General features: G+C 36.3%; 1 protein-coding gene across 1 annotated transcript in view; it reads left to right on the forward strand.

Annotated features, from left to right (window-relative positions):
* The window catches only part of MELK (maternal embryonic leucine zipper kinase), a 77,474-nt gene extending 58,252 nt beyond the window's left edge, over window positions 1-19,222 (forward strand). Inside the window, 7 exon segments of the mRNA XM_082402337.1 lie at window positions 1,305-1,344; window positions 1,347-1,426; window positions 8,275-8,506; window positions 9,519-9,615; window positions 10,903-11,071; window positions 16,362-16,465; window positions 18,696-19,222. Of these exon segments, the coding sequence (XP_082258463.1) occupies window positions 1,305-1,344; window positions 1,347-1,426; window positions 8,275-8,506; window positions 9,519-9,615; window positions 10,903-11,071; window positions 16,362-16,465; window positions 18,696-18,873 (900 nt within the window). The 3' untranslated portion in view covers window positions 18,874-19,222.
* The last annotated feature ends 5,225 nt before the right edge of the window (window positions 19,223-24,447 follow it).

Raw genomic sequence — 24,447 nt, forward strand, 5'->3', positions numbered from 1 at the left:
AGAGTGGTCACCATGGGTGATCTGAACTGGATCCATATTTAAGTTTAGAAAAATGCAAAAGAAGGAGCACAGAATTCAGGGCAAGATAAATGGAATTAGCAAAAACTCAGGCACCTAAATGTGCTCGATGTATTCTTTTGACAGTGACTAGACTTGTTTGGTAAAATAAAGAGTTCAAGGGGGAAAAGTAAAAGAGGAAGAGAGTGAATGGGTGATCTGGAAGGGTAGCTGAGAGCTACATTGTAGGGAACCTTGAAATGCCAGGTCAGAGGGTTACACTTTATGCTGTAAGTAATGGGAAACTGGGTTTTTGAGCAAGACATGACATGTCACCAACATGACTGATTTTCAAAGTTCATCCAGTTGTATATAGGATTGTTCAGTCAGGGATGTTTATGTGCTTTTATTCTCTACTGCAGTACCCTGACAGCCTTCATTCATATGACACTGTGCTTTTCCCCGCTGGGCATAGACTTAGCTTTAGTATTTTTCTCAGCCTAGCACTCCATGTGGCTAGTTCTAGTTGATGGTAATTGACAACCCTGGAGAACTCTGTCACCCCTGGTTGAGAGGGTGGGAAGATTGGTGGCAGGGACCATATTGTCCAGTTGAATAGTTCAGGTATGAGAAGATTTGTCCTTGAATCAGAAGATTAGAAAAGAAAGGATGGAATGTAAGAAATTCAAGTACAGTTGCTTGGCCAGGCTAACTAGATATTGAAGGAAAGGAAATGAGTGAAAAATAAAAAATCCAACTATACTCCATAGTCTTAGAATTTAGGGTATATCTAGTGTACTCCTAGTGTTTTGAGGGGGAAGAGTGAAGGAAAATAAATGACTGGTGGTATTATTAGCATAGGACCCCGAATAGCCTGTCTCCAGGAGATCTTTCATAAGTCTAATTTATTCCTAATAGAAATTGCAAGCTACTCAGTATGTTCTTGCAACCAAGAAACCTGTATTTCAGAGTCCCTTCCACCTTCTACTTTGTCAGAGAGCTTCTTATTTATAGATTTGCAAAAGAGTTATTTGTCTGGTGTTATAGTGATTATCTGATAATGATACACTAAGTAGATTGCCATATAACATAAGAATGTTCCAAGGCGTCTTGTTTGAGAGTCAGAGATTCTCCTATCTAATAATTAGAATTAAAATTTTTTGACTTCCTGTTTTGGGTGGTGATCTCCTTCAGTCTACTGTCTCTCATTTGTTTCTGCTTCGAGGACCTTGCCCTGTGCCTGCAATATACTCTTTTAAAATTGAATCATGGTGGTGTTGTTTCTGAGTTCTTCTATTTTTGAATAGTCAAAGAATCTGAGTCTAGAAGATGTGATCGCCAGTGATGAAATTATGTGGCTGGATTAATAGACTATGAATGGTGTGAAGATATTTCATCAGCAGGTGTGGCTACTCCACAAACACCACAGGTTGGTTATTTTTATTACTGTTTAAAGTAGAATGTGTTATCTCAATTATAAAAAATATCTAGGCTCTAACATAAGATCTAGTTTGTGCTTGCAAATTTAATGACTTCCTAAGCCATTGAAAATATTAATGGGAGATTGTTGGAGTATAAATGAAAGGGAAGCCAATTATTTCCAAGTTGAAGAAAGCCAAGATTCCATTTTGGAGCACTTCACTGCTTTATTTTCCTTCCTTTCCCTCCCCTCCTCTTTAAAAAATGAGGTATAATTTACATGTCCCTGTTGCTCCACAAACTTATCAATACTTGATATTTTTTGTTGTTTAATATTTTCTAATCTGGCGAGTGTAAAGTGATATCTCACTGTGGTTTTAATTTGTACTTTTCTGATTATTTATGTATCTTTTCATATATTAATCAGCCAATGGTTTTTCCTGTTTTATGAAATGGCTTTTTTGGTGTCTTTTGCCTATTTTTCTGTTGGATTGTTTCTTTTTTCTTGGTGGTATTGAGGAAGTTCTTAATTTAATTTTAATTCTAATCCTTTGTTGGTTGTGTGTTGCAGGTATATTGTCTGAGTTTGTCACTTGTCTTTTTACTTTGATGGCAGAAGTCATTAATTTTATTTTTTTTTTATTTTTTATTTTTTTTAGAAGTCATTAATTTTAATGTTACGAGTTGTCAGTATTTTCCTTTATGGTTTATAATTTTTGTGTATTTTAAAAGAAATCATTCTACAGAAGGCATAAATGCATTCACATATATTGCTTCTAAAAGTTTTAAAGCTTTTCCTTTCACATTAAGTCTTTAGTCTGTGGAGAATTAATTCTCTTGTATGGTATGAGGTAGGGAATCAATTTTTCCCTCTTACAATCAGTTGCGCCAGCACCATTGACAAGTCCAGTCTTTCTGCACTGATCTACAATGGCACTTCTATCATATATCAAGTTGTTATATAAGTGTGTCTGCTTCTGAGAAATATTTTGTTTTATTGGTATATTTGTACGAATACCATATGTTTTATTTCTTTAGTTTTATAATATTTCTTTTATCTGGTTGGCCAATTTGCTCCCATCTTCTTCTTCTTTAAGAATGTCTATTCTTGCTCCTTTGCATTTCCATATACATTTTAGAATCATTTTGATAAATTTTACATACACTTAAAAATTGAAGTTACATTGACTCTAAGATTCAACTTGCGAAAAATTGAGGTCTGTATCCTCAAATCCCCCTATCTGTAAACACAGTATATACCTCTCTATTTATTAGGTTTTAGTTAATTGCTTTCAATAAAATTTTATAAATTTCTCTAAAATGATCTTACATATCTTTTACTAGATTTATTCCTGAGTACTTTTGTTTTTTATTGCTATTGGGAATGGTAGGATTTTAAAATCACATTTTTAAACTGTCTGATACTGGTGTAAAGATATGAAACTGATTTTTGTGTATTGATCTTATATTCAACAACTTTCCTAAACTCTTTTAAATTCTTATAGTTTGTATATTCTTTTGAGTGTTGTAGAAAATTATATCATCTATGGATGACAGTTTTGTTACTTCCTTTCCAGCTCTCATGCCTTTAATATCTTTTTATTACTGCACTTAGTAAGTCCTAGCAGTATAGTAAGCATTCTTCTGTTCTTCCCAATTGTAGAATGATGCTTCTAATATTTTATCATTCAATATGATGTTTGTTCTCTCTTTTTCCCTCCGCTTTCCTCTTCCCCTTCCCTGTTCTCCTTTCCCTTATCCTTCTTTTCCCTCTCTCCCCTCTGTGCCCCCCTACCCCATATTTTTCAGATTAAGACCTTTTTTTCATCTAGTCTTGGTTTGCTAAGATTTGTTTAAAAATTATGAATCTCTGTTGCAGAAAAACGGTTAGATAGAATTCATCTATTGAGATAATCATCTGGTTTTGTTCTTTCCATTTGTTGATGTAGTATATGTTATATTAATAGATTTGATGTTAAACCAATCTTGCATTCTTTAGATAAGCCCAGTTTGTCATGATGTATTACTATCTTTTTTATACATTGCTGGGTTTAGTTTACTAACATTTTGTTTAGGTTTTTTGCTTCTATGTTCTTAAATAAGATTGGCCTATTCTTTCTTATATGATTTTTTTTCTTTTGAAAACTTTAATTTTATTATTATTGATACATAAGTAATACATAGATACATTCATCTTGTAAAAAATTCAAACAATATGGAACTGCTGAATAAAGAGTGAAAGGCTTTCTTCTCCTCTTCTTGCATCCCATCCCATCTTATATTAATCGTATTTGATTGGCATTAAGATTGCCCATCCCATCTTATATTAATCGTATCTGATTGACATTAAGATTATAACTAGTCTTTGAAAATGACTTGGGACATATTCTTTCTTTTTTATTCTCTGGAATGGTTTTTAAGAGCTATTAATTATATTTTCCTTGAATGTATGATAGAACTTATTCTGTAACTATCTGGGCCTGGAATGTTTCTATGAGAAGCTAGTCAACTACTGATTCAATTTCTTTTGTATTTATAGGACTACACAGTATTTCAATTTCTTTTCGTCAGTTTGGTGAATTTTGTATTTCTAGTGTCCATTTCATACAAGTTTTAAAATGTTTTGGCGTAAAATCAACAGGAGGATATTATGATCTTGCTAATATCTGTAGTATCTGTGTTTATGTCCCCCTTTTCATTGCTGAAGTGTATTTGTTTATTGCAGCTCTTTCATTTTTTGGATCAGTCTTACCAGAGTTTTGTCAATTTTATTAGTCTTTTCAAAGAACCAACTTCTGGCCTTATTGATTCTATTATATTTTAGTTTCCATTTTGTTATTTTCTGCCTTTATTTTTCTATTAGACCAATCTTATTAAATTCTGTTGTTAAATCTTCTACGTCATACTAATATTTTGTCTGCTTGACCCATAAATTTATCTGCTTGAGGGTGGGATATGTTAAAAATCTTCTAATGGGATGGTAGTTTGTCATTTTCTTCTTGTAGTTCTGTTTTTGCTTCATATATATATGTACGAAGCTATATAATTAGCATACAAGTTTAGAATTTTTATTCTGGTGAATTGAACCTTTTATCATTTATAGTGATCCTCTTTATTACTAGTTATGTGTTTCTCCTTGAAGTCTATTTGTTTCTCTGATATTAAGATAGCTATATTGATTTTTTTGGTTGTTATTTGCTTGGTTTATATTTTTTTATCTTTTTATTTTCAACCTTTCATGCCCTTATATTTTAGGTATCTCTTTTTTTTTTTAAGATTTTAAATGACTTTTTTGAAGTATAGTTGATTTACAATGTTATGTTAATTTCTGCTGTACAGCAAAGTGATTCAGTTATACATACACACATTCTTTTTCAGATTCTTTTCCATTATGGTTTATCACAGGATATTGAATATAGTTCCCTTTGCTATACAGTAGGACCTTGTTGTTTATCCATTCTATATATAATAGTTTACACCTGCTAATCCCAAACTCCCAATCCATCCCTCCTCCACTCCCCCTAGGTATATCTTTTAAAAAACAACATATAGCTAGATTTGGTATGCAAACTGAAAATCTTTGTCTTTCAAGTGAGAGCTTACCAAATTTACATTTATTTTGGTTACTAATGTTCTTATTGTGTATCTGCCGTCTTATTTTGTACTTTCTATTTGTCCCACTTTTTCTGTATTTTTTTCCTATATTTCTTGTTTCTTATGTCAATTTTTCCCTTCATTCCATTGGTTTCTATTTTATTTTAATATTTACTCTAATCTTTTAACATGCTATTTAACTTAACCAAATAAAAAGTTAATCTGTATCTTTACTTTTCTTCTAAACATATGAAATCCTTAGAACACTAATCTCTGATCACCCTCTCTTAGATTACTAAATACTGTTGATATGTCAGTATTTTAGCTATTTTTTTTAGTTTTTCGTTTTGAAATCTTTATGTATTCACAGAAAGTTACAAAAGTAGTAAACGGAGGTCCCTTGGACCTTTCACTCATTTTTCTCCACTACTTACATCTTTTTTTTTGAAAAATGTATTTTATTTATTTGTTTATTTTTTGGCTGCGTTGGGTCTTCATTGCTGTGCATGGGCTTTCTCTAATTGAGGTGAGCGGGGGCTACTCTTTGTTGCAGTGCACAGGCTTCTCATCGCGGTGGCTTCTCTTGTTGCAGAGCACAGGCTCTAGGCGCATGGGCTTCAGTAGTTGTGGCACGTGGGCTCAGTAGTTGTGGCTCGCGGGTTCTAGAGCACAGGCTCAGTAATTGTGGTGCGTGGGCTTAGTTGCTCTGCAGCATGTGGGATCTTCCTGGACCAGGGCTCGAACCCGTGTGCCCTGCATTGGCAGGCGGATTCTTAACCACTGAGCCACCAGGGAAGCCCCAATAGTTACATCTTGCATAACTGTGGTACAATTTTTTTCAGCTCTATACATTTTTTTTTTTTTCCTTTTTTTTTTTTATAAGTATTTTAATTAATTAATTAATTAATTTTATTTTTGGCTGTGTTGGGTCTTCATTTCTGTGCGAGGGCTTTCTCTAGTTGTGGCAAGTGGGGGCCACTCTTCATCGCGGTGCGCGGACCTCTCACTGTCGCGGCCTCTCTTGTTGCGGAGCACAGGCTCCAGACACGCACGCTCAGTAGTTGTGGCTCACGGGCCTAGTTGCTCCGCGGCATGTGGGATCCTCCCAGACCAGGGCTCGAACCCGTGTCCCCTGCATTGGCAGGCAGATTCTCAACCACTGCGCCACCAGGGAAGCCCTCTATACATTTTTAACTTCATAAATTGCATATTATTTTTAGAATGTATACTATCAGTATTTATTTGATTGACTCACATTTTCTTTTGTTTACTTACCCTTCTTATCTCTCAAACCTTCATTCTAAAATTATTTTTCTTCTTCCTGGAGTACATCCTTTAAAAATTCCTTTAGTGGAAGTCACAGTTGATGGCAAACACTCTTTCTAAATTGGCTAAAATTGTCTTTATTTCACTTTCATTTTTGGAATGTAGTTTCCTTGTGTATTGATTTCTAGTTTATCAGTTATTTTACACTCTGCAGTTTGAAGATATTATTCCACTCTCTTCTTGCTTCTGTTGTTACCATTGAGAAATCTCTGTCAGTCAGGTTCCTTTCTAGTTAGTCTTCTCCCTGGCTCTTTTTAGGGTTTTCTCTTTGTTTTTGGTGTTCTGCAGTCTCATTGTTAGGGTTACTGTCTCTGTGGGTAGTGTCCTCTAGAGTTGTACAGCCTAGTAAATACAGATATGGATTTCTTTTTATTTATCTTGTTTATGATTCATTGTGTTTCCTGTATTTGAGGATTTGTATCTTTAATCAATTTTGGAAAATTCCTTGAATAATTGCTGCTTTTTCATCGTCTTTATTTATCTCTGGAACTTAGAATAGGCATATGTTAGACCATCAAATTTCATTTTCCATTTATTTTAAACTCTCTTTCATATATCCCATATCTTTCTCTCTGGACTTCATTCTAGATCATTTCAGATTTATTTCACATTCACGTTCTTTTTTTCATTTCTATCTAATCTGTTATTTGACATGTCTATTGAATTTTTCATTTTTATCATTATGTTTTTTATTTCTAGAGATTTTTATTCTTTTTCAAAACTGCTTTAATATTCCTCTTTTCATGTTTTCAATTTCTTTTATCATTTTAAACATATGAACATATTTATATTCTCTACTCGGTAATTTCAATATCTGACATCTTTATGGGTCTGATCCTTTTGTTTATTTTTTTCTGCTGACTTTTGCTCATGGTGTTTGTATCTTTTGGCTTTTTTTTTTTTTTTTTAATAGGCTCATTTTTCTTGGAACTCTGTGCGAATGCTTCGAAGCTTGGATTAAGGGTCGAGGTCTTGGGTTGTGTTGGATTGAAGCTTTTCTTTCAGCTAGGAATTGTGTTTGCTTCTGTCACGTCACATTCCTGGAACACAACCAGTTTAGGACTAGGACTACTTTAAATCAAATTCTAGGCTTGAAATTTCTGGAGATCATGCAGGTAGTATGAATTTGGGCTCCAAACCTGTGTGAAGACTGTCCTGTGGCTACTTAAAAGTTATTAAAGGAAACTCTCTTTTCTCCTCCAGAGCCATGGCCAGGACAGACACGTTTTCTTGCCAAGTCCTTTGCAGGGCAGGTTTATATTTAATTCACCCTTTCATTTTAGTTATAGCCCCTCCTGGCTTTACATGGGAGCTTTGGCTCTAATTTAGCACCATGCGTGGGTCTAATCTACTCCTACTGTAGATTATACGAGAGAGTAGGTAGATGCCCTTAGGGCAGCGGACAGTTTCAGCCTTGATTACATCTCTGAATTCCTGCTCCTGTTTTTAGTTTGGCCTCTGAGGATTTTCCTATCTTTTTTGCAAGCTCTACCATAAATTTAAAGGGATTAAAATATATTTTCTATCCAACATTTCTGTTAGAGTATTTTAACATGGTTTTTCTGAGCCGGTCATTGACTAAAGTTTTATTTCTTGTTACATATTAGAGACAAACTGGCAGTCTAGGTATGGGAAGCAATTCTTAGGGATTTATATGTGCCCATCCTCAATTGCCTAGAATCTGGGTATGTTTGATTAAATACGGCCCGAAACGTGTTGAAAATTACCTGTCAATAGAACAGCCTAAAGTGATCTACATGTACTAAAGAGAACTGAATATACATTTTCAAATTTCCTGGTATTGCCCATAATATCCTTTTGATAGTGTTTCATTTTAATAAAAATGGTGCAAGGTAATTTGCAAATGATTAAGGCATGTTGTAAAGAAATTGACTTTTCTTCTTCAGTGTGCTTTATCCAGTAACTTTTATTTTCCAGTTTGCCAAGCATTGGACAGAGTCAAATGGTCTGGAATCTAAATCATTAACTCCAGTATTATGCACAGCATCTGCCAATAAATTAAAGAACAAAGAGAATGTATATACTCCTAAGTCTGCTGTAAAGAATGACGAGTGCTTTTCATTTCCTGAGCCAAAGACTCCAGTTAATAAGAACCAGCATAAAAGAGAAATACTCACTACACCAAATCATTGCAGTACACCCTCAAAAGGTATTTGCTGTGTAGATTAAGCAGTGGTAAAACATCTTGAAATTCCTTCTTCTTATCATGCTAAATAAACATATAGCAGGTCAGAAATGGCTAGCAATGCTCTCAGGAATTGCTAGGAGAAGCCAGGCTGCTTTTTAAGCATATGTTATTTGCATTAGTTGAAATGAAAGCATATTAATCACCTTCGAATTTTTTGTATACTCAGTATACAAAGATGAAAACTGTTTTCATAGATATTGTTGATTAATTTTATTTTCTTGTTCTTATGGAACCAGTGAGAGTAATGCTGTATGGTCATAGAGAGTAATGCTGTATGGTCAAACAAAACAAAACCCCCGATCTGTTTTTAAAAGCTTGGAATCTTATATTTATTATGAAGTGAATATTATTATCTCTAATTGGTATACTTTTAGATCATGAACAAAAAGTTAACTAATGAGTAGTAACCAGATTTGTTAATGCAGGTTTGTCACAAACTATCTGAGATACAAATACTAGAATAAAACACCAAATTTTGGAATAGGGAATATAAAAATAACCAAAGCTTACAACCTCTTTAATAACTTTTGTCAGCTTTCACAGGGGACTATTCTCTTTGCCTGATAGGAGTTGAAAGGGCTATGAATTGAATTAACACCTCTCAGTAATATATTCATTAAAGGCATAAATACAGATTGACTTTTATTTATAGAAAGGAGAATCAGTAATCATGAAATATTATTTATGTGATCTATTTAGATTTTTCATATGATATTTATGATAAAATCATAAGCATGGCCTCAGTTTTACAGTGAAGAAAAAGAAGAGCCACACATGTAAAGCAAAATGATTTTGTTTTTATTATAAATCATCTGGAAACATTTCTTTAAAGAATTAGAGCCTTAACATCACTGGGCAAGTGATTACAATATTTCTGAGCCAATGAATGAGGTGATATATGCATTATTGATGGAAAATTTGAAACTATAGCATGTCAGCTACATATGGTTTGTGTTTGTTGTTTTTCTAATAGCTAGAAACCAGTGCCTGAAAGAGACCCCAGTTAAAATGCCGGTAAATTCAGGAGGAACGGAGAAGTTAATAACAGGTGTCATTAGCCCTGAGAGGCGGTAAGTGTTCAGTTTTGTATAGCTGGTTTAGTATATGTAACCAGATTTCCTTTTTTCATATATGATAAACCCAATTAAGGTAAACCATCATGTAGATTCTGTCAGGGACTGTAGGAATGTCTGTATGAACGTGGTCTGTGGCCATTACTGAGGCTGTTGGCACTGCCTTTCTTAGGGTGGAATTGTGAGACTCATCAGCAGTACGACTGGCACCTTAACTTAAAATACAGTTCCTGTGCTGAGGCCCATCTTTCCCTACACTTCTGCCAGTGGAGTATAGACATCCACTAACAAAACAGCAGTCACTCAAATAGTAAAGATCCTAAAGGGTGCTTCAGATAAAGCCCATTCCTCTTGTACACACAGGTCTGCAGCATAGGTGACCTTTCATTATCTTTTATAGCTATTTTTTTGAGCAGGCTCCATTTTGAGGATAATTGGGAGAATTAGAATGTGAACTAGATATTAGATGCTATGGCATTATTATTAATTTTCTTGATATCATAATGATATTGTGGTTATGTAGGAAGATGTCCTTATTCACTGGCGATGTATGCTGAAGTGTTTCAGAGTAAAGGGTTGTAATTTTTTTTTTTTAATATTCATTCATTCATTCATTCTGTGCCAGGTCTTAGTTGCAGCACGCGGGATCTTCGTTGCGGCACGCGGGATCTTTAGTTGCGGTGTGTGGGATCTTTAGGTTGCGGCATGCGGACTCTTAGTTGCGGTGTATGGACTCTTAGCTGTGGCATGCAGACTCTTAGTTGCAGCAGGCGAACTCTTAGTTGCCGCATGCATGTGGGATCTAGTTCCCCGACCAAGGATTGAACCGAGGCCCCCTGCATTGGGAGCACATAGTCTTGCCCACTGGATCACCAGGGAAGTCCCAAGGGTTGTGATATCTTCAGATGGATTACTTTGATGTACATATTTTTAATGTACTTATTATATATATGTAGAGAAAGCAAATGTGGCAAAATATTAACAATTGTTGACTCTAGAAGGATATGTGGATGGTTATTATACTTTTTGTTCAACTTTTCTATATATTTGACACTAAAAAAAAGGTAGGGGAAAAATAGTTTTGGCAGTTGACTTGGGGGAAAGGTGATAGCTACATTTCAGTGGGAGATGGCTTTCGTGCTCCCTGAGGAAGAGTAAGATGGCTTGGCCCAGGCATACCTAAATGAGATGCACCTAACAGCCAGGACAAATGTACCTCTGTGAGGGACCCAACAGGCAGGAAGTCCAACTCTTACTCGTGGGTTCATTGGTTTTTTTTTTAAGGTGTCGTTCAGTGGAACTCAACCTTAACCAAGTACATGTAGAGAATACTCCAAAAAGAAAAGGAACCAAAGTGTTTGGGAGCCTTGAGAAGGGGTTGGATAAGGTTATCACTGTGCTTACCAGGAGCAAAAGGAAGGGCTCGGCCAAAGATGGGCCAAGAAGACTAAAGGTAAGTGGACTGGAATTCTTTAATATGGATTTTAGAAGCTGACTGCTAACTGGACTACTTTTTTTTTTTTAAAGGGAAGTACTGAATGAATGAATTGATTAGTATTTTTAATTTATTTATTCATCCATTTAGCTAATACATATTTTTTGAGCACCTAAAATATACATGTTACTATGCAGTGGGCTTTGAGAATGCAGAGGTAAATTAGATACAGTTGCTCCTTTGGAGGAACAAATAACTAAAATTCAAATATTAAAGTTCACATAGGGGGATTAATCACAGAGGCAAAAGAGGAGGTGGGGAAGCATGGGGCATATATAAGGAACTGCCTTAAGGATGGGGGCTTGAGGTCAGTTGTCCTATCTCTGGTACATAGGAGAGTCCCTGACACATGGGTACCTTTGTAGGCCCTCACGAAATATCTGAATGCATGGGAAGTTAATTTGAACCTTGAGTGTGGTGTGTGTGAGGAAAATAGCAACAGGTCAGGAAAATAGGCTGGCTAAGACGTTTGGACCTTACTTGACAGACTTATTATGTTTTTAGAGCATGTTTAATGTGTTAGTGGTGTGGACAGTATATTTGGTGGGGATAGGAAAAGAAAAAGAAGTGATTAATAGATATAAGGTACTTCTTACTCTCTTGGATTCTCTCTGAGCATTCATTCAAATATCTAATGAATGACATTTTTGTTTGGGGGAAGTAAGAGGTGAAGGGAAGAATAAGACACAGCTCATGTCTTTGAGGAACTCATAGAGTGGCAGTGAAAACAGGCAGGGATGTTGCTCTGATCCACAGGGCTTATTGCTGTAATAAAAACATGTTCCAAGAGGTGTGGGGCCCAGAGGAGGGAAGAGCAGATGGTGGTGTTCCCCATGATGTGGGGACTGGGTCTGTGTTTAGATTTTGCACTGAGAGTCTCATTTTGAGCAAATCTGGGCAGGTTTGGGGGAAGAAAAATGCTGAGCTGCTGGGTGGAAGGGTGCTTCAGGGGAGAATGTTCTGAGATCCCATTTATGTCCTGTCTTAAAGTGAGAGAAGATAGGACTTCTCCATTAGTATTTGTTGCCTTGTTGAACTTACATAACGCACTGGAGTCTTATGTTGCATATGGCTGTTTATTAGGCATATTTTATCTTTTTATTCTAAGAATTCTCTAGTTGGAGACAGTTGTGAGGTATTTCAAACCCTGATGTTGGGATTATGAAAATTATGCTGTCATTTCTCTGAAAATATTAAATAAAGAAAATTAAGGAAACTTGTCCAATTATATACATTATTGAAAAGCTCAGTGGTTATCAGATACTAATAGATGATATTCTAAAAATGTTCACCAATGTAAATTGTTTGGAACTTGAATGCATTTTTCAGTAGGAACTGCTGTGATATTAATTGGCTTTCTAGATATTTCCCAGTACTTCCAGGATGTAGGAGAAAAATCACAAGATTGGGAATGAGAAGCCTGGGTTGTAGCCTCAGCTTCATACAGTGTAGCTTGGATAAGTCATTTTATCTCTGACTATCTCAATTTTTTTATTTGTAAAAACTGGAGATAATGTCTATCCTGGCAGCTTCACAGAGCTGGGATATATAAATGAGACTGTCTGTATGAGATGCTATATTGCATATGAAATGCTTTCTAAATATAAGGTGTTCCAGTGTCAAGTATCATTATTATTGTCATTGTTGAGCATTTTAACCCCAATGTAGCAGAACCACAGTTGTAATTAGCACACCCCTAAGATCTGAAGCTTTATCTAACTTTGGATCTTTAACCCTTTCTAATGTTTTAAGTTTTTCAGAACTGAAGGACTTACTTTAGGAGATTATCCTCATTTTCCACCTAGTTCTTTTCTTTTCTTTTCTTTCTTTATTTATTTTTGGCTGCATTGGGTCTTTGTTGCTGCGTGCGGGCTTTTTCTCCGGTTGCGGAGAGCGGGGGCTACTCTTCGTTGTGGTGGGTGGGCTTCTCATTGAGGTGGCTTCTCTTTATTGCGGAGCACAGGCTCTAGGCGCGTGGGCTTCAGTAGTTGCAGCACGCGGGCTCAGTAGTTGTGGCTCGCGGGCTCTAGAGCGTAGGCTCAGTAGTTTTGGCGCACGGGCTTAGTTGCTCTGCAGCGTGTGGTATCTTCCCGGACCAGGGCTCGAACCTGTGTCCCCTGCATTGGCAGGTGGATTCTTTTTTTTTTTTTTTTTTTTTTTTTTTTTTAAATCAACTCCCTACCACTGTGGTTCTGTTGTCATTCCTGAGTTTGTGGCACATGGTTAGTACTTTTTTTTTTTAATTTTATAGCTACTTTATTTATTTATTTATTTTTGGCTGTGTTGGGTCTTCAGTTCGTGCGAGGGCCTTCTCCAGCTGCGGCAAGCGGGGCCACTCTTCATCGCGGTGCGGGGACCGCTCTTCATCGCGGTGCGCGGGCCTTTCACCACCGCGGCCCCTCCCGCTGCGGGGCACAGGCTCCAGACGCGCAGGCTCAGTAGCCGTGGCTCACGGGCCCAGCTGCTCTGCGGCACGTGGGATCCTCCCAGACCAGGGCTCGAACCCGCGTCCCCTGCATTAGCAGGCAGACTCTCAACCACTGCGCCACCAGGGAAGCCCGGCAGGTGGATTCTTAACCACTGAGCCACCAGAGAAGTCCACACCTAGTTCTTAAATTAAAAAATTATAAACTTACAGAAAAGTTAAAAGGATGGTACAAAGGGACTTCCTTGTCTGTTCAGTGGTTAAGACTCCGCGCTTCCACTGCAGGGAGCACGGGTTTGATCCCTGGTTGGGGAGCTAAGATCTCGCATGCTACACGGTGCGGCCAAAAAGAAAAAAAAGATGGTACAAAGTACACCTTAATTTTTTAAGATAGCGAATCATATGTAGTTAAGCCCTCTTTTAGGAAGCAATCTATAAAAATCTGAAATTTAAATAGATAAAATAGGATTATTTCTTTATTTTACAAAGGAATCACTTGAATTGTGATTTGAAAGTGTTCAGTTTGTTATTATCTTGAAAAAGCCAATCTAATTTGGTGAAAAAGTCCTGGATTGGAAGCCAAGAGACAGAGGGGCCTGTCATAGCTGTGCCACTTGTTCGTTTTATAACTTGAAGCTGAGGTTCCTGAACTCTAGTCATTTGACAGTCACCTTCATGTCGGCATATTAGCATATCATCTGCACTGTTATTTATCTGGTACTTTCTTTATGTGATGCATTTAAAAAGCAGATTTATAGAGGTATAATTGACATGCAATAATCTGCATATATTAAAAATGTACAATTAATATACTTTGGCATTATATATGTACCTGTGAAACCACCACCACAATCAAGATGACTAACTTTATTTATCTATCTATCTATCTATCTATCTATCTATTTATTTATTTTTGGTTGTGTTGGGTCTTTGTTGCTGTGCACCGGCTTTCTCTAGTTGAGGCGAGTGGGGGCTACTCTTTGTTGCGGTGCGCGGGCTTCTCATTGCGGTGGCTTCTCTAGTTGCGGAGCACAGGCTCTAGGTGCATGGGCTTCAGTAGTTGTGGCACGTGGGCTCAGTAGTTGTGGCTCCCGGGCTCTAGAGCGCAGGCTCAGTAGTTGTGGCACGCGAGTTTAGTTGCTCCGCGGCATGTGGGATCTTCCCGGACCAGGGCTCGAACCCGTGTCCTCTGCATTGGCAGGCGGATTCTTAACCACTGTCCCACCAGGGAAGCCCCAAGATGGCTAACTTTTTAAAAACTTGTATTTATTTAAAAGGAAACCATATGTCATTAGTTTTTCTAATCATATTTTGCTAAATCTGATTGGAACAAATATATAAATATTAAAATAAAAGTATTTATCCATGTACCACTTAGAGTTATATTGTATAACTCCAGTTATTATTTTTATCACATTTTGGGAAACCCCATCTTAAGAAACTTATAGCTCTTCTTTGGGTCATAGGTTCTTAATGTGAAAAGTAAGGTAGTTGGGTCTTTTCTAACCTCAGCATTTTGTTATTTATAAAAAGAACTGAAATCTGAAAGACATAGAAAGTATAATTTTGTTTGACAGTGAAGGTACTGCTAGAAAGGTAGAGATTTTTTTCTGTCTCCAAAACCTATTAAAACAGTGCCTGGGGAAGTTCCCTGGTGGTCTAGTGGTTAGGATTCCGGGCTTTCACTGCTGTGGCCCAGATTCAGTCCCTGGTGGGGGAACTGAGATCCCCTGTAAGCCGCATTGTGTAGCCAAATAATAATAATAATAATAATAATAATTTTAAAAATTAAAATTAAAAAATAAAACAGTGCCTGGCACCTAGTAAGCCATCAATAAATAGTTGTTGAATGAATGGATGGATAGATACTAATTAAGAATGAAGTTATTTCTGGACTTCCCTGGTGGTGCAATGGTTAAGAATCTGCCTGCCAATGCAGGGGACACGGGTTCAAGCCCTGGTCCGGGAAGATCCCACATGCTGTGGAGCAACTAAGCCCGTGTACCACAGCTACTGAGCCTGCGCTCTAGAGCCTGTGAGCCACAACTAATGAGCCCTCGTGCCACAACTACTGAAGCCCACACGCCTGGGGTCCGTGCTCTGCAACAAAGAGAAGCCACCGCAATGAGAAGTCCGCACACCGCAACAAAGAGTATCCCCCGCTCGCCTCAACTAGAGAAAGCCCGTGCGCAGCAACGAAGACCCAACTCACCCAAAAATTAATTAATTAATTAATTTATTAATTAAAAAAAGAAATTATTTCTGAGAATTATGCTGTTAGTGAATGAGAAAAAAATAACTTGACATTACTTTTTTAAAGGGATACTTGTTATATTCATTCCTTCATAGAATTGTCATAGAATCACCTCCTGGGATTCTGTAAAATTCCTTAAATGATCAAGAAAGAATTAAGGAAACACATGCAACTATATACAAGTGAAATTTTCTAGGCCATTTGTTTTCTCACAGTTTACATTTCAGGAATCTTTATCACTGAGTAGGAAGGGGGAGATAGGTAGAGCTCAAAGATATAGACATTTAATATTTATTTACTTATTAAAAAATTGGTAGGAGAGGAAGATGCAAATATAAAAAGGGTGATATGGATGCAGTTACTAATAAACTTGATTTCTCCAAGCTTTCCCAGTGCCGTCTCAATCCAACTTACCAAGAGTTGGTTGTAAATTCTTTCAGTGTTTTTCTTGAAATATTTCCACTTGAAACGGTACTATGTTGAGGAGTTTGGGATCTCTAAATGAGGTAGGATGGTCTTTGTGTTGATGTAAAGATTTACTTCTTAACCCCTTCTTTTTCTTTTCTAAGCCTCACTATAACGTGACTACAACCAGATTAGTGAATCCAGATCAACTCTTGAATGAAATAATGTCTATTCTTCCAAAGAAGCACGTTGACTTTGTACAAAAGGGGTAAGAAGCACGCTTGAATCTGTTACTTGATGTCTTTTGAACTTTGAGAAAACATAGGTTGATTCCCCTCTCAACCTATGTTTTTAATATAATTAAAAAATTATAAATTGTTTAACATAATTAAAAAATATATTTCTCTCACCTCATTTTTCCAAAAAGCTTTTATGGTAGTGTCTGTGTTCATAATTTATTCTCTTTTGTTTTATATGAGCTATAGAAGTTTTTTAAGTGCCCATATTGTCACCACTTTCAAAGTTAGACTTTTCAAAATAGGAAAATCTGAACTTCTTCCAGTTTCTTTTGCATCTTCTATTTTTCTTCGATGTTCTGCTTTACAATAATATTTATAAGTTGTAATCTAAATTTATGAGACACCTCAAACAAATCAAGGATATATATAGACTCCTTCTCTTTATGACGTTCTATGTGACAGAACTGGTTTTCAGTACTTTAGAAAATTATTTCACCTTAGTTAGCTGTTTCCCACTGTTGAGTGAACTGCCATTCAAAGCCTCCTTGGTCACCATCTCATGGTCTGGACAGCCAGACCTCTTCTGGTTGCTTAAGATGTTCATATTTCTAAACATTTCCACTTAGTTATGTCTCTTTAAAATTTCATTATTAAAGCACTAACAAGAAGAGCCACTGATGGATTAACAAAAACATTTAATTGGAACAGTCAGTATAGAGTAAGATTTTAAGAAACAATCTTTTGCAAAAGTAATTTTACTTTTCATTATCTCTAAATGTTGGCAAGCGCTCTTATGCGAACCCTGGCTTTCTTCTTTAGGTATCATTATATCACATCTAACTCTGACCTGTTCTTCATGCTTGGGGTTTATCCACAGCGTTAGAACCTCTCACCAAATCTGTGTTAGAAAGCTTTCGATTATTTTTCCTTCAGCGTATGATCTATCAGATCGGTAACTGGCTATTCACCAGTAATCTGTCCCTCGAACTTCCTGATCCACCCGAAGATCTGCCTTTATCCTTCTTTTTTCTTTTTACCTTCTCTGTTTGTTTTTACCTTCTTTGCGACAAAGCAGAATAACAAAAGCTAAATTTTTCAGTGGTGTGGTGTCACTAATCTCAGTTATATTCCATTACTATCTTTTTCCAATGAGGAAAAATCACTTTTTATCTTTGATATGACTAAATTGCTCTATGCTTCATCTTCCCATCAGGAACCTTAACTACAGGGTTTACCTTAACGGCGTTTCTGATAGCAACTGCTTATTTTTAGTAGATCAAGCCCCAGAGGACATAACTAAGTTAGTAAGAAAAAGAATGATATTTTAATACACCTTGTAATACGTAACAGATACAAGTAATTTCTCCCCATTTACGTGGAACAGTGCCTAATCGTGTGCCCCTAAATATTTAGGGAACCGAAATTTAGAATTGATCCTATTGTTTATTGTTTGTATTTATATATTGAAGATCAGTAAGACAATTAAACTAAAATATAATGTAAACAAATTAAAAGTTGATTTACATGAATTCAATTTATGCAACTTTTCAGGAACCATACCTATTTCTTAAGATGTGTGGAAGGCTTCATATAGACAGGGCCTTTCCATTATCACAGTAGTTAATGTGGCAGTTCTAATTATATATGCCATATGTTTCAACCATGGGAATGTACTGTCTCATTGGACTTTCTTTTATAACTCTGCCCTAAAGTGTTGTAATGATCATAACCTCTTATTACTATTAGAAAAACCTCAGAAACATGTGTCCTACCGACAGGTTGCTGGCTTCAGCTTTATTTATATGAAAGACAGACGTTTCTGATGAAGTGCACAAAATAAAATATTCTTAATCTTCCCTCTGCTTTCCTTTGTTGTGAACATTGTGGAAATGGCCTAATGTTCACAGATTGCACCATTGAAAGACTTGCATAAAGGATGCCGGAAGATTTCTTGAGCATGAATGGCATGTATAGCTATGAAAAAAGGGCTTTTCTTTGGAGCAAGGGAGAATTCTGGTAAAACCTTTTCATCTGTATTCTTTTTTGAGATCCTGGTTAGCTTTTGGGAAAACACCAGTCATACTCCATCACTAAAGCATATCTAGGTCATCTGGAAACTGTAAGCAGGACTATATTGCTTAATACGAAATAATGGTTCATTTTCCCCACTGGCCTCCTAGAGGCTTATAGAAATCTATTGTATTATACAGAATATTCATGGTTCTCCTGCTAACTGGCTTCTTATCTTGTTTTTCACAGCTATACACTGAAGTGTCAAACACAGTCAGATTTTGGCAAAGTGACAATGCAGTTTGAGCTAGAAGTGTGCCAGCTTCAGAAACCCGACGTGGTGGGTATCAGGAGGCAGCGGCTTAAGGGTGATGCCTGGGTTTACAAGAGATTAGTGGAAGACATCCTGTCTAGCTGCAAGGTTTAATTGATGAATGGTTTCCATCCTGCCTGATGAGTATGGGTGTGATACAGCCTACATGGAACCTGGTGTGATGGGTTTGATTTTTAAAGTCCTCTGGAACTGCGAACTCGTTTCTAAAGAGCTATCTTAAAGACCAATATCTTTTTGTTTTTAAACAAAAGATATTATTTCATGGATGAATCTAAGGCAAGCCCCTCTGTCATTATCTCTTACTGTCTTTTTTAATCATGTGCTTTGTATATTAATAACTGTTGACTTTCTTAGATTCACTTCCATACATCAATGTAAGCTCTTAACTATGTCTCCTTTTAATGTGTAATTTCTTTCTGAAATAAAACCGTTTGTGAATATAGCAGGCTTCTCCTCTTCTTTGTATTTGATTTTGATCCAAATAAAACCTCAAATGGCTTCTTGACTATTAAGTAGAGACTATTTGGAGTATGTTTTATCTGTTATCAAATATGCCTTGGGTAGAAAAACAGATAAGAATTCATTTGCATAATTTTTTCCTGTCTCTGATTTAAGTAGGATTTATTGAGATCGTTAACTAAGTCACAGCTGTGGTTACCAGAGTTAAACAACACATTTAATGTGTTGAATAAAAGAGTATTGACTTCAGTATGTATGTTCGGTCAACAGTGATAACTATCTGGACTATGAACCCCCATGAAATGTTACTTTATAGTAATTTTCCATTAAGACTCAGCGTTGGCCTCAAATTTGTATTTTTATTTCACTTTATTGGTCTCTAAAGGCCGGCGCTCAAGTTACATTTGTATGGATTTTACAAATTAAACTAGTTGGAGAAAAAATAGCACTGTTTCTAGTCAGTAGTGAGGGAATGTTTTGTCATTCATTTATTCAGTAAACGTTTACTAAGTTTTTACAAGCGTTAGGTTCTAGGGCTGAAGATGATACTGTCTAGTAAACTCAAGGAGTTCAGAGTCTATTCGCAAGGCAGATACATCAACCAGTATTTATAGCAGAGAGGGCATGATCAGCTTTGTCTGGAGGAGTAAGGGATGATTTCTTGAAGGAAATAGTATTTGGTCTTGAAGGATATGTAAGAGTTCAATAGAAAGAGAAGACAGAGTGTGACATTCTTGGCAGCATGAACGGTATGTGCAAAGGCATGGAATTATAAAATGGCTTTGTGTGTTCAGGGTGGAGACAGAAGGTGGTGCAGGGGAAAATAGCAGGAGATAAGAGTTGAAAATTTAGCTGGAAGTAAGTGATGCAAAACTTGAAGGAACTTGAAGGCTCCACTAAACTGTTTGGGTAAAGGAGAACTGTCAAGGGGTTTAATTTTTTTTATAACAGCTTTACTGAAATATAATTCACATACTATAAAATTACCCCTTTAAAGTGTACAATTCAGTGGTTTTTAGTATATTCACATTTGTGCAAGCATCACCACAATCTAATTTTAGAACATTTTCACCACCTGAAAGAGAAACCCTATACCCATCAGTGGTCACTCCCAATTCCTCCCCCCATACCAGCCCCTAGCAACCACTAATCTACTTTCTGCCTTTATGGATTGACTGCTCTGGACATTTCATATAAATGGAATCATATAATATTTGGCCTTTTGGGTCTGGCTTCTTTCAGCTTAGCATAATATTTTCAAGATTGATCATGTAGCATATTTTAGTACTTCATTCTGTTTTACTGCTGAATGATATTCCATTGTATGGATATATCACATTGTATTTATCCATTTATCAGTTTATGGATATTTGGGTTGTTTCTACTTCTTGGCTATTATGAATAATGTTGCTATGGATATTTGTGTACAAATTTTTGTGTGGACGTAGGTGTTCAGTTCTCTAGTGTGTATACCTAGGAGTGGAATTTCTGAGTCATCTAACATTTTGAGAAACTGACAGACTGCTTACCATTTTATGATCCCACCAGCAATGTATGAGGGTTCTAATTTTTCCACATTCTCTCTAACCTTTGTTATTGTCTGTCTTTTTTATTTTAGTCCTGTGAAGTGGTATGAAGTGGTATCTCATTGTGGTTTTGATTTGCTTTTCCCTAATGAGTAATGATGTTGAACATCTTTTCGTGTGCCTGTTGGTCATTTGTACATCTTTTTTGGAGAAATATCTATTTTGAGCCTTTGCCCATTTTTAATTGGGTTGTCTTTTTATTGTTGAGTTGTAAGAATTCTATGGTTGTAGATATAGATCCCTTATCAAATACATTATTTGTAATTTTTTTTCTGATTGTGTATGTTGTCTTTTTGCTTTATTGATGGTGTCTCTTGAAGAACAAAAGTTTAAAATTTTCTAAAGTCCAGTTTATCTGTTTTTATAAGATATAAGAGAAGATCACTCTTCTATTCCTTCAGCAGATGGCATGGTCTGGAACAGTGACTCTTAAAAACTTTTGACCATGAACCATAGGAAGCAGCACATTTTACTTTGGGATCCATCACATAAACATATTTATAAAATACTGCTTTACCTTAATATAAGAGATACTATTTTCTATTCTATTTTCTCTTTTAAACATGTAGTCTGACAATTGCAATCCTTAAATTGGAGTTTTTAGTATATTAAAATTTTTTTTTTAATTAAAGATCTTTTTTGGGGATCAATTCAGTCTAGAAATGCTGTTATTAATTCTGCCACCCATAGACTGGATCAAGTAAAAATAGGTTCCCTGACTGCTATTTAGGATAAATCTTGCTTTTCTTTAAGGAAAATGTTAATGGTTGCCATATCATCTAAAAATCTATCACTTAGCTCTAATTCTATAGAACCATTTGGAAAATTAAAGGGATGTGAGTTAATTAAATGAGGCTGGGTTAGTTCCTAAGAGGCAAATATGGTTTAGATTGTTGACACTAAACTAAATCTGCATAGTTGTAAGTCGGCTCCATTCTCCATTGTCCAGCCACACCTGGGCTTCTTTATAGGGCATATGTGAATCTTATGTCCAGAGGAAGGCAGTCTGAAAGAATGATGAGGGAAATTGTAAAGAATTGTTGAAGGAATTGGGAGTTTGGAACCTGGAGGACTCCCAAGGGGAGAGTATGGGTCTTGTTTTGGTGAGAATAGCAGGCAAAGAAAGTCCAGTGAAGAGTTGGAGATAGAGGTCATATCTTATTCATCTTTGTGTCTCCAGCATGTAGTAGTGTCTGGAACATAGTAGGGACTCAGTATATACTTATCGAGTCGAACCATATTGGACTTTTTTTTTTTTTAATTTTTTGACCACACCGTGTGACATGCGGGATCTTAGTTCCCTGACCAATGATTGAACCCATGCCCCCTGCAGTGGAAGTGTGGAGTCTTAACCACTGCACCACCAGGGAAGTCCTTGAACCATATTGAACTTAAGCTCACAATAAAGAGCTTTCAGAAAAACTTCAAGCTACATGACAAGAGAAAGGACACTTAGACATAGAGTGGTTTCCCTGTCATTGGAGGTGTTCAGACGTGTTGGACAACCATTTGTGGGATAGGTCATAGAAGGGATTTAAGTACTGAGCTGAACCAATAGTCCTGAAGCTCCTGTCTGCTTTAGCATCTGAGGTCCAGTAACATCGTGGAAGACGATCAGTTGTTTGGATGATGGGAGTAGAGTGACCCCAGAAGCTTTTGCAGCAGCATTGTAGGTAGTTTTGAATATTTTTGAAGTTGGGAATGATAGAATGGTGAATGAATCACAGGAGCAATAAAAGATAGTGTTTGTTAGCTGTGATAGGGAGAAATAAAGCAATGATCATAGTAGCTGTCAGGTATTGAGTGCCCACTGTGTGCCAGATACTGTGCTGGATGATTTGTATCAGGGGTCAGCAAACTATGGCTTGTGGGCCACCCTGCAGCCTTTTCTGGTAAAGTTTTATGGGAGCACAGCCAATATAAAATAGCTCATAATGTCTATTTTTGTGCTTCAGTGGCAGGGTTGAGTAGTTTTGACAATGTATGACCGGCAAAACAGAAAGTACTTACTATCATAAAGTATTGAAAGAAGAAGTTTGCTGACCCCTGATTTAGATCTATGTTTTCAAATCATCATAACATATATTATACACATTAACTCATTTATCTTTACACTAACTCTGCAAGGGAGGTGGTATCCTTTTTACAGGGGAGAATGCTGAGGCTCAGAAAGACGAAGTAATAACTCTCTCCAGGTTGTAAAACTTTTAAGTGCATTGGATTTGAACCAGGAATGACAGGCTCCAAAGTCCATGTTCTTTCCTATACTAGAAATAGAGGTAATACCTCTCTCCTGAAATTGTACCATATAGGAAAACATGATTATATATGATACTTATTAGATTGCTTTTTTATAGCAGCAATCTTACACAAACTGGTTAAGACATAGGAAAACTTCACTAATTTAGACTTTATTACAGTGTAATTTACTACAGTTGAGTGTGTTATGTGATTCTTTTTAGTAAAAGTAGCAAGTTCAAAGTGTCTTCCTCTGAGTAAGGAGAATACAGTCTACTAAGGGAATAAGAATTGAAAGACTTACAGCTTCTGGATTCCACAGTGATTTCATGCATTTTAAAAGCTTATTTTTATGATTATGATTATTATGTAATACAGGCCTACAGAATTATATATTTAAAAGCCTTTCTTGCAGAGTAGGATCCACTCCCTTTCCTTTTCCGATTTCTAGAGGCTGCCTGCATTTCTCAGTTCATGGTCCTCATCCTCCATCTTCAAACAAAGATGATCACATTGGGCCCACCCAGATAATGCAGGATTGTTTTCCTATTATAAGGCCAGATTTTGCCAACTTTAATTTTGTCTGCAAGCTTAATTCTCCTTTTAATATCTCATTTTCATATATCCCAGGAATTAGGTTGCAATGTCTTTGGTCAGGGGACATTCTTCTGCCTATCACAATGGTCAACTGATTTTTGACAAAAAAGCCAGGACAATTCGATGGGGGAAGAACAGCATTTTCAACAAATGGTGCTCAGATAACTGGATATCCACATGTAAAAATGAAGTTGGACCCCCTACCTCACACCATATAAAAAAATAACTTCAGAGACCTAAATGTAAAAGCTAAAATGATAAAAATTCTTGGAAAAACATACAGGATTAAATGTGACCTTGGATTAGGCAATGATTACTTAGATACGACATGAAAAGCACAAGCAACAAGAGGAAAAATAGATACATTGGACTTCACCAAAATTAAAAACTTGTGCTTCAAAGGACACCATCAACAAAGTGAAATGACAACCCACAGAATGGGAGAAAATATTTGCTAAACACCCATCTGATAAATGACTTATATTCAAAATATAAAAGAATTCTTAAAAGTCAACCATAAGAAAACAATACAACTTAAAAAATGGATGAAAGATATAAATAGATGCTTCACCAAAGAAGATGTACAGATGGCAAATAAATGTATGACAAGGTGCTCAACATCATTTGTCACTGGAGAATTTCTAATTAAAACAAGATACCACTATACACCTATTGGAATGGCTAAAATCCAAGAAACTGAAAATATCAAATATTGACAAGGATGTGGAGCAACAGGAACTCATTCATTGCTGGTAGAAATGCAAAATGGTACATACACTTTGGAAGA

This window comes from Balaenoptera borealis (genome assembly GCF_965194805.1).
Source record: "Balaenoptera borealis genome assembly, chromosome: 8".
Classification (NCBI taxonomy): domain Eukaryota; kingdom Metazoa; phylum Chordata; class Mammalia; order Artiodactyla; family Balaenopteridae; genus Balaenoptera; species Balaenoptera borealis.